The 10589-nt window shown below is 42.1% G+C and overlaps 1 protein-coding gene and 1 pseudogene across 2 annotated transcripts in view; one reads left to right on the top strand and one right to left on the bottom strand.

Moving 5' to 3' along the window:
* ABRAXAS1 (abraxas 1, BRCA1 A complex subunit) overlaps nucleotides 1-9934 on the bottom strand; it is a 24262-nt gene extending 14328 nt beyond the window's left edge. The window contains exons 1-4 of one of the 2 annotated variants that reach the window (XM_023222505.1): nucleotides 9739-9891; nucleotides 8836-8945; nucleotides 6964-7054; nucleotides 2636-2672 (exon numbers count right to left, since the gene is read on the bottom strand). In XM_023222505.1, coding sequence (XP_023078273.1) covers nucleotides 2636-2672; nucleotides 6964-6994 — 68 coding nt within the window. In that variant the 5' untranslated portion in view covers nucleotides 6995-7054; nucleotides 8836-8945; nucleotides 9739-9891. Of the gene's footprint in view, nucleotides 1-2635; nucleotides 2673-6963; nucleotides 7055-8835; nucleotides 8946-9738 lie in introns of both variants that reach the window. The other variant, XM_023222504.2, reaches the window with a different exon arrangement.
* LOC111549335 lies at nucleotides 2681-5033 on the top strand (annotated as a pseudogene).
* Nucleotides 9935-10589: the final 655 nt, after the last annotated feature.

The raw sequence follows: 10589 nt of genomic DNA, 5'->3' as shown, positions 1-10589 counted from the left end.
TAAAAAAAAAAAAAAAAAAAAAAAAAAAAAAGAAAGAAAGAGAGAAAGAGAGAGAGAGAGAAAGAGAGAGAGAGAGAGAAAGAGAGAGAGAGAGAGAAAGAGAGAAAGAGAGAGAAAGAGAGAAAGAAAGAGAGAAAGAGAGAAAGAGAGAAAGAAAGAAAGAAAGAAAGAAAGAAAGAAAGAAAGAAAGAAAACTCTATCCATCCACACACTAAGTTTCAGTAGGCTATTTCTGAGGTACTTCCTCCAGATTTCTGAGGTAACCAAATCAGTGTATTTCAGTGGAAAAGTCTGCATCACAATAATTTAGTGCAGGGTTAACAAACTTTCTGTAAAGGATTGTATAGAAAATATTTCAGGCTTTGACAGCCACATCCAGTCTCTATTGACTATTTTTCCTCCTTCTTTTTTTACAACCCTTAAAAAATGTAGTAAACAAGGCCAGGCGTGGGTGTCTCACACCTGTAATCCTAGCACTTTGGGAGGCTGAGGCAGGCGGATCATGAGGTCAAAAGATCAAGACCATCCTGGCCAACATGGTGAAACTTTGTCTCTACTAAAAATACAAAAAAATTAGCCAGGCATGATGGAACCTGCCTATAGTCCCAGCTACTTGGAGGCTGAGGCAGGAGAATCACTTGGACCTGGGAGGCAGAGGTTGCAGTGAGCCGAGATCGCGCCACTGCACTCCAGCCTGGTGACAGAGCAAGACTCTTGTCTCCAAAAAACAAAAAGTAGTAAACAGTCTCAGATTGAGGGCCATATAAAAATACATCATGGGGCTCTATTTTAGCAACCTCTATATTAGAGCAGGAAGAGGAAGAAACTGCATAGTATGATGCTGGATTAGAGCTCAAGAAATCCTTATTCTTCTAATTTTTGCCCTGCCATTAACTAGATCTGTGGCCTTGGTTAAATCATGAACTTTTCAGGCCTATTATTGTGTTGTTTAATGAAGTATGTAGTTACCCTCTGAATGAGAAGTATTTCACATGCCTCTCCTAATGCCTTTCTACCCCGCTTTAATCCTGTAAGAGCTAAAAGGCTCAGGCATTGGTTTCTCATCACTGAAATAGATGGTTTCTTCAGGTCTCAGCCTCTATTAAATTAGTCTAATTATTAATGTCGTTGAAAAAGGTACTGAATCACTTTTTGCTCCTCCTTTAAATCCTTTGTTGGTCCAGAAGATCCTTATGAGTCTCCACTAAGAGTTCCTCAGTTATCTAACAAATATTTTTGCATATCCATTACACATAAGGCAGTGTAGAAGCTGTACCTTTTCTTGGTATAGCAGTTTAAGACCACGCTAAGCTCCTTTTTTCTGCTCTCCTCCTACAGTTATTTCTCACCTTAACCATATGCTCCACTGTAATTCTTACATAACTTTAAAGATGTGTATAGTACGTAGTCTGTAAGATAGTTATGCTGATCTTTTTCTTTTTTCTTTTTTTGGAGACAGCGTCTTGCTCTGTCACCCAGGCTGGAGTGCAGTGGCATGACCTCAGCTCACTGCAGCCTCTGTCTCCTGAGTTCAAGTGATCCTCTTGCCTCAGCCTCCCCACTAGCTGGGACTACAGACGCATGCCACCACTCCTGGCTAATTTTTGTATTTTTAGTGGAGACAGTGTTTCACCACGTTGCCCAGGCTGTTTGTGCTGATTTTTCTTGCATGGTTTATATAAATCATAAAACTATTTCATTAAAATTACACATTGCTACGGTTACATGATTACACGTGTTTGCTTTGTGAAAATTCATTTATTTGTATACTTTTCTACGTGTATGCTATACTCAATAAAAAGCTAAAAAATAAACAATGTATTAGAGTTAACAGTACTATGACTATCTGTAGGACTGAGTGCAAGCATTCATCCTAGAAAAGCAATAGGAAACAGGTTAGAGAACATAACCAGCTGAGTGCAGTGGCTCACACCTGTAATCCCAGTACTTTGGGAAGCCAAGGAAGGAGGATGGCTTGAACCCAGGAGTTTGAGACCAGCCTGAGCAACATGACAAAACCCTGTCTCTACCAAAATACAAAAATCAGCCGAGTGTGGTGGCTGGTGCCTGTGGTCCCAGCTACTTGGGAGGCTGAGGTGGAGAGGGTCACCTGAGCACAGAAGATGAAGGCTACAGTGAGTTGTGTTCACGCCACTGCACTCCAGCCTGAGTGACAGAGTGAGACCCTGTCTCAAAAAGAAAAAGAACATAACCAGCTAACAGATAAAAGATAACACTAAAAAATATAAACGAGGAACCAGTTGCTAAAATATGCTGAAATAAAAGGGTAGAAAAAAGGGCTGCTATTGATGATGTATAAGAACACTTCATTTACTGAGTTTATAATATGCAATGAGGTGACTGGGTGTGAGAAGGAAAAGCAATTCTCAAGGTAAACTGGTGCCTGGGAAAGGTAATGGAGATCAGCTTAAAGTAATATAAATACAGAGAAAGAACTACTAGGGTGGACAATACACAAGTGATTTTTTTCAGCTACTTAAAAAAAACTTTCCATTCTACTCAGTACCACCATGTATAGGTGATAACTAAGATAATCTGTTAGTTTTAAAAACTATTTCACTTGCAGAGAGTAATTTTCACAATGGATCATTTACTTACTAGCACTACTACTTACCTAAAAAGCTGATAGCATGGAATATATTTCTGAACGTCTGGAAGAAAAGGATTTTTTAGTTATGATTATATTAATTCAATTCACAATCATTTGAATACTGCATATTGAGCCTTTACCTCATGCCAGGAAGTATTTTACCACTGATTATCTAATTTTTATCCTCACAACAAATCTGAGACATATACTATCATTATTCCCCTTTCAAAGATGATGTAACAGGCAAAGAGAGACAAGTGGCTTGCCCAATCCAGTGGCAGGGCCAGAGTTCAAAACCCAGAACCTCGCCTGGAACCACAATGCTATATTTCCTCTAAATAATGGTCTAACAAGTCCAACACAAAAGATAAATTCAAAGTTGCCACATTTTCACTGAGTTCTAAAAACGCTGTGCTCTAAATTTACCCAATTAATAAAATCACCTGTTAAAGGAATTTAAAATGATGAAAATCTTCTTAACCAAAGCAATGGAATAATATTTTGATCTTGGATTTTACATGTTTAAACATCTGTGATCATCCAACATTTAAATTTGAGCAAATACCTTAGAGCTTAGCACTGTACCTAATACCACAATGTAGTTGCTCAGTAAACATTTGCTTAATTAAATCAAATGCCTAGAACTATGTTAGATACTTTGGGCGGCACACTAATTTCAATTAGGGAAAAAAAATATGCTCTAAGGGCTTGCTTTTATTTTTTAATTTTTAAAAAATAATCTTGTATTGCTATAAAGGGCTTGCTTTTAAAACTCAAGTGTTTGAACCCCACCCCCCCCAAAAAAAAACTACAGTAAAATTACAAACTACAGGGTTTCAATGCTTCCGGGTTGGCACTGCAGTGGCATTTGTGACTGTGGGAGCCTCAGTTTCCTAGTCGCCCGATGAGCCTGAGCAGCAGCAGCAAAGTACCACAGCCATGAGATGTCTGGTCTGAATTGTATATGGCGGCCTTGCCTCTATCATTGCTGAGTTTGGAACTTTCCCCATGGACCTTACCAAAACACACTTCAGGTAGGTTCAAGGCCAAAGCATTGATATCCGTTTCAAAGAAATAAAATATAGACGGATGTTTCATGCTTTGTTTTGGATCTACAAAGAGGAAGGTGTATTGGCTCTGTATTCAGGAATTGCTTCTGTTTGCGAAGACACGCATCATATGGCACCATTAAAATTGGGATTTACCAAAGCTTGAAGCAATTATTTGTAGAACGTTTAGAAGATGAAACTCTTTCAATTAACATCTGTGGGGTGGTGTCAGGAGTGATATTTTCCACTATAGCCAATCGCACCGATGTTCTAAAGATTCGAATGCAGGCTCAAGGAAGTTTGTTCCAAGGGAACATGATTGGCAGCTTCATTGATATATACCAACAGAAAGGCACCAGGGGTCTATGGAGGGGTGTGGTTCCAACTGTTCAGCATGCTGTCATTGTTGTGGGAGTAGAGCTACCAGTCTATGATATTACTATGAAGTATTTAATATTGTCAGGAATGATGGAAGACACAACTTTAAAGTGCTTTGTTTCCAGCTTTACGTGTGGTTTGGCTGGAGCTCTTGCCTCTAATCCGGGTGATGTGGTAGGCACTCGTATGATGAACCAAGAGGGCAATCGTGGGATATGTGGATCTCTGTAAGTGTACTTTGGATGGTATTTTAAAGATGTGGAAACATGAGGGCTTTTCTGCACTCTATAAAGGATTTTGGCCAAAGTGGCTTCAGCTTGGACCCTGGAACATTATTTTTTAAATTACATATGAATAACTCAAGAGGCTTTAACTCTAAGGACTGAATTATACGTGAGCCCAGCCCTGCCAGCCTTTCTACTGCTTTTCCCTTTTCCGGTGTTCTAATGTATTTTGGCAAAGTTGTAAGTGTTTACCAAACTGTTGGTCTCCTAAGGGCCTCCTGAACAGTAGGCTGGTTCTAAGTTATTTATATGTTTGGGTTACCATGTTAACTTTTCCCTGAGAGAAAGTGTTAACATTGAGACTCTAGCCTCTGATTGGTATGTTCTATGAAGATGGATACTGATGGATGACACTGAAAATGGCCTGCTTTCCAAATGTGGGTTAAATGTAATTGGTTGGGCCCCAGACTTGGGCTAGAGCAGAAGGCATAGGCCAGGGTGGTTACTGCTATATATGTTATAGACCTCGTTTCTCATTAAAGTATTTATTGGCAGAAAAAAAATTATAAACTGCATTAGCGTATGTATAAAACATACGACAAAAGCCCAGTTTCCTTAAGTAATGTGATTACAAATCACTAAAAGCAAAATAGTACAAATGCAGCCAAAGAATAGGATAGGCCTATCCTTTTCAAATAAAAAGGCCAAGAAAAAAAGTAAAAAGTATGAAAAAATACTTAACCTCTTTTGTAATTAAGAAATGCAAATTAAAATGCTATTTTTTCACTTATCAAATTGGCAAAGATTAAAAGATTTGGTAATATCTAGTGTTGGCAAGAGCATGGGGGCTAGGCATGGTGGCTCAGGCCTGTAATCCCAGCACTTTGGGAGGCCAGTGCAGGCAGATCACCTGAGGTCAGGAGTTCGAGACCAGCTTGGCCAACATGGTGAAACCCTGTCTCTACTAAAAATACAAACATTAGCTGGGTGTGGTGGCAGTCGCCTGTAATTCCAGCTACTCGGGAGGCTGAGGCAGGGAGAATCACTTGAACCCGGGAAGCAGAGGTTGCAGTGAGCTGGGATCCCACCACTGCACTCCAGCCTGGGCAACAGAGCGAGACTCCATTTCAAAAAAAATAAGGAGTATGGGGACCTAGGCACTTTTATATACTGTGGAGAAGCGTAAAATGGCATAAGTCTTCCAAAAGGCAATCAGCTAGTCTATCTCCAGGAATGTGACTTTCAAATATACACTCAAAGGCACAAAGATACGTACAACACTAAATGTTCATGGTAATACTGTTTAACAAAAACACAGAAAATCATTCTTACACGGTTAAATAAATTATAAATTATGGTATGTCTATACAATAGGATATATGTAGCCAGCAGAAAGAATGACGGGCCCAGTACAGTGGCTCATGCCTGTAATCCCAACACTTTGGGAGGCCATGACAGGAGGACTGCTTGAGCCTCGGAATTTGAGACATGATGAAACCTCGTCTCTAATAAAAATACAAAATATTAGCCGGGCGTGGTGGCACACGTCTGTAATCCCAGATACTCAGGAGGCTGAAGCAGGAGAATCGCTTGAACCCAGGAGGCGGAGGTTGCAGTGAGCTGAGATCGCACCACTGCACTCCAGGTTGGGAAACAGAGTGAGACTCTGCCTCAAAAAAAAAAAAAAAAAAAGATATTGTAGAGAATTATGCATTATGCAACACTGGAAAGTGAACATGACACAATATTATGCCAAACCTTTTATAAGGTACACTACCAGTTTTGTTTAAAAATATATATACACATATAGAGAAAAACTATGTTAGACAATCAGAAAACTCCCTATACATTTTATTTCTTTTAAACATTTTTTTCCCTATACATTTTAAAGGTTCTCCCCTGCTCTTCCCTGACAGAAAAGCTGCCACCAGCTATACTGCTTTACCACCCACCCCTCAAACCCTTTGTAGCGTGGTCTCTTCCCCATTACACTCCAGAAATTACTGAGGATTTTCAGTCATCTAATAATCCAATTACTGTATTTTTCTCAGTTCTCATCTTCCAACTTTTCTGCAGCATTTAACATTTTATCTTCTTCCTTGGTCTTCCTATTGCTGGGCCATCTTCCTGCCAACTAAATAGCAAGTGTTTCATCCTTGTTTCCCTGGGAGTAATCTTATCTGCTTCCTAACTCTCATACTATTTCTTACTTTAGACCAGTCCATGGTCATAATTTCAACTGCAAAATGAGTGCAACATATCCTTTTAAATTATTGTAAAATTAATATATATTTCTTAATTTATTTTTATTTTTTGAGACAGAGTCTCGCTCTGTTGCCCAGGCTGGAGTGCAGTGGCACGATCTTGGCTCACTGCAACTTCTGCCTCTCAGGTTCAAGCAATTCTCGGGCCACAGCCTCCCAAGTAACTGGGATTATAGGCATGCACCACTACACCTGGCTAATTTTTATATTTTTAGTAGAGACGGGTTTCACCACATTGGCCAGGCTGGTCTCCAACTCCCGACCTCAGGTAATCCACCTCGGCCTCCCAAAGTGCTGGGATTACAGGTGTGAGCCACCTTGCCCAGCATCTATATTTCTTAATTTAAAAACAATAACTTATGCTGACCCCTTTCAGCATACACTATCAAATATGGGAGACACAAATGACTCAAACATAGGAGAAATAAATAACTCACCAATTGTATAAACAACTTCAACATCATCCATTTGGGAATCAGTAATGCTATTCTTGGCTTCACCTTTTACTTCTCCAAGAAGAAAACCTTCCTATGAAGATAAAGAGGGAGTATATAGAATACACCGATAGAATTACTGTTCAGACACTTAACTAACCAGTATTTTCTGAGTATTTTACTATGTATACAAGTATGTGCTACCAGTCGGGGGCACATGAAAGATCTGAGATGCTTCTAGTTTACTTGGGAAAGATGAAGAGTTAAACAAAAATGAGAAGAGGCCAGGCACGGTGGCTCACACCTGTAATCCTGGCACTAGGAGGCTAAGCTGGGCAAATGGTTTGAGCCCAGGAGTTCAGTACTAGCCTGGGCAACAGGGTAAAACTCCGTTTGTACAAAAAATACGAGAAAAATTAGGCATGGTGGCACATGCCTGTAGTCCCAGCTACTTGGGATCACCTGAACCCAGGAGGTTGAGGCTGCAGTGAGCTGTGATCATGCCACTGCACTCCAACCCAGGCCATAGAGTGAAACTCTGCCTCAAAAGAAAAAAAGTAGAAATAAAGAGGAGAGGAAGGGAGAGATTAGCCTGGCCTGAAATAATTAAGTGTTGGCCCTGGGGAGGCAAGTACAGATTAGACTAAAGCAGTGGGCAGTATTTGTGTAAGCAGAGCATGGAGAACTTGGCACACTTGGAAGCATACAAGACTTAAAAGCCAGAAATGAGCACACACCAAGGAATGAGTAAAGCACGATGCCTTAGAGCAGAAGGAAATCAAAGGTAAATTAGAGCGAGCCAATAATGGGACACCCTGAATGACTACTCTGGATTTAACCACATGTGCTTCTGGGAGTTACAGAAAGCTTCTAAGGTATGAAATGACATGATTAGTGTTTTCTGATTAAAACTCATGCACAATATGAAAGATTAAAATTCAATTTGAGTCTCCTTTCTAAAAGGAGTGCTGTGAGCCCAATTCTTTTAAACTACTTGTATTCTGCCACCCCCGTGGTAATTCATCTGAGTTTTGGAGAATTCAATTTCTCTAGGTACACTTAAAGACCCAATGTGCTTGACAATGAAGATTTCATATCTTTTTTTTTTGAGAAGAGGTCTAGCTCTGTCATCACCCAGGCTAGAGTGCAGTGGTGCAATCACTGCTCACTGCTCCTTTGACCTTCCGGGCTCAAAGCAATCCTCCTGCCTCAGCCTTCCAAGTAGCTGGGTCTACAGGCATGTGCCACCACACCGGGCTGATTTTTAAAATTTTTGTAGACATGAGGTCTCCTTACGTTGCCCAGGCTGGTCTTGAACTCCTGGGCTCAAATGATCCTACCTCCGCCTCCCAAAGTGCTGGGATTACAGGAATATTTTATATTCTTAATAATTAATAATGTTTTCCCCTAAAAGTAAAAAAGGATTATTTCCATAATGTGAGTGAGTCTTTACTGGAATCACACGGGGGGATATCCAGAATCTAGCGTTCTTGATTTTGATGCTCCCAAAGACAAACTCAGGGAAGGTGAGCAGGGGCAATCCAAGTGCAACTACCCAGAAAAACCAGCCTTTAAAGACTTCAGGAAAAAGATCTGAGAAACAGGGGCCTCCCTAGCACCCAGGTATTTCCCAAGGGCTAATCCTTTCAGCTACCGAGGAATTAAGGTTCCATTCTATCTATACTAAAGACATTCCAAAATAATTTCCACAGCTACACATATATTTCAAATGGTCATATATTTGTTTTTATTAGGTATTAATTTGTAAGGTTATCTGAAATTGTATACATAAAACATATCAATTCCAACCTTTATTAGGATTGTGCTAAAAAAGCAATTTTGTAATGTTTAGATTTCGTAGAGACCGGGTCTCACTAGGTTGTCCCGGATGGTCTCCAATGGTCTCCAACTCGTGGGTTCAGGTGATCCACCCACCTCGGCCTCCTAAAGTGCTGGAATTACAGGCGTGAGCCACCGCGCCCGATCTATATTAAGGCAATTTTGAGAGTAAAACAGGTGTTATCTTAAAATGTACTTAGCAGAAATTACTAGGCATTGTTCAGCATGGTATTCTCCGAACTGTACCACACAGCAGGGAGGTTATTTTAGATGCTTAGACGTTCTTTCTGCAAGTTACTGAAAGTACTACAGGACATTAACTACTTCCGAGCTCAACGTTTTACAGTGTTTCTTTAATTTCATAGAACTTTTAGAAAATAGGCAACGTACTTTTCAAAACTGTTTTACAAATAACGCAAATAAAAAGATATCTGATATACCAGATTAAGCTGTTCCATCCACTAACATCTATTTTTATTCCCTTACCATCCTACTATCTCAACAAACACGCACAGGCGCTGCTCTGCATGAGAAAGTCCGCCTGGCTTTGCAAACGCCTGTCCGACGTCGCGAGAAACGGAAAGTTTACCGCAGGCTCCGCAGAGCAGCGGGAAGACGCTCCGTGAACTTTCCATCTTTTCACGCCCAAGTTTCCACAGCGAAAGGGGCGCCGAGGAAAGATGGGAGCGTGTGGGACACTGGTCGGAAAAGGGAAATCAACGGAGGATAGCAGAGGGAGGGCTAATGCTGGAGAAGACTTCGTGGGCACGAGGCACCTTAGGGACCGCTGAGGGGGAGAGAAGGCAGAGCCGCGACCGCAGGGAGGAGGCGCGGCGGCGTCGGGGGAGCGGGCGGGGAACCCGGGCAACAGCCGCGAGGCAGGCCGCGCGCAGGGGTCTTCCCAGGCCACGCCGGACCCCGCCCCGTCCCTCGGCTCACCGTGTCCGAGTCCGTGTTGAGGTGCTGGAAGGCGAGTGCGCCGAGCACAAAGCCCGAGAGCACCGCCGACGTACTCTCCCCCTCCATGCTACCGTCGCCTCAGGCTCCACGAGAGGACGAGGGCGGGGTGCGCGGATCCCGGATCCCGTGGTGGCGGCGAGGCGGGGCCCAGCGAGGAGGCGGGGCCTGCGCCGGCGCATGGGCTGCTGCGCGCTCCGCGGAGGGGCCGGGCGAGGGGGCTGAGGGCTGGCGTGGGCGGGTCCCTAGCCGGGCTCTCGGCCCCTCCTTCACGTCTGCTGTCTGCCTCTCCCGGAAGGCCGCTCAGTGCCGGTACCACTGCAGAGCGCCGGGAATTGCCTTTTGGTGGCGTGCGGCTGCTGAGCGACTTTTCACAAAGATGCAACGCTATCAAAATGAACACGGTACACAGGATCATTTTAAGACCTGCAATGATTACAAGATTAAAAGAGTTGAGTAGCAACATTACGATACCACAATGGATATGCCACGGTTTTGGTTTTCAAACTGCATTTTAGCGCCCTTCACTCACTGAAACTTCTAGAATACTAATAACCATTTGGTTATTGTCTCTGCTAGAACTCTGAAGCCATGCTCTGTGTGTGTGTGTGCGCGTGCGTGTGTGTGTTCCCTTGCTTTTAGAAAACTTAAGCCTAATTTAAACAATACATGGATTTTTAATGTTCTGACAGTTTAATGATGGGCATAATCATAGTGTGCTGGTTCATTTAATGTAAATGGTAAGGTGAGTGGACAAGGGCTTAGCAAATATATTTTACACACACGCACACGTAAACCTGTTTTTTGCATGACTGAAAGCGTAATAACAGACT

This window comes from Piliocolobus tephrosceles, chromosome 3, assembly GCF_002776525.5.
Source record: "Piliocolobus tephrosceles isolate RC106 chromosome 3, ASM277652v3, whole genome shotgun sequence".
In the NCBI taxonomy this organism is placed as follows: Eukaryota; Metazoa; Chordata; class Mammalia; order Primates; family Cercopithecidae; genus Piliocolobus; species Piliocolobus tephrosceles.
Note: the sequence above shows the minus strand (reverse complement) of the source record. Positions and strands in the feature narration are given on the sequence as shown.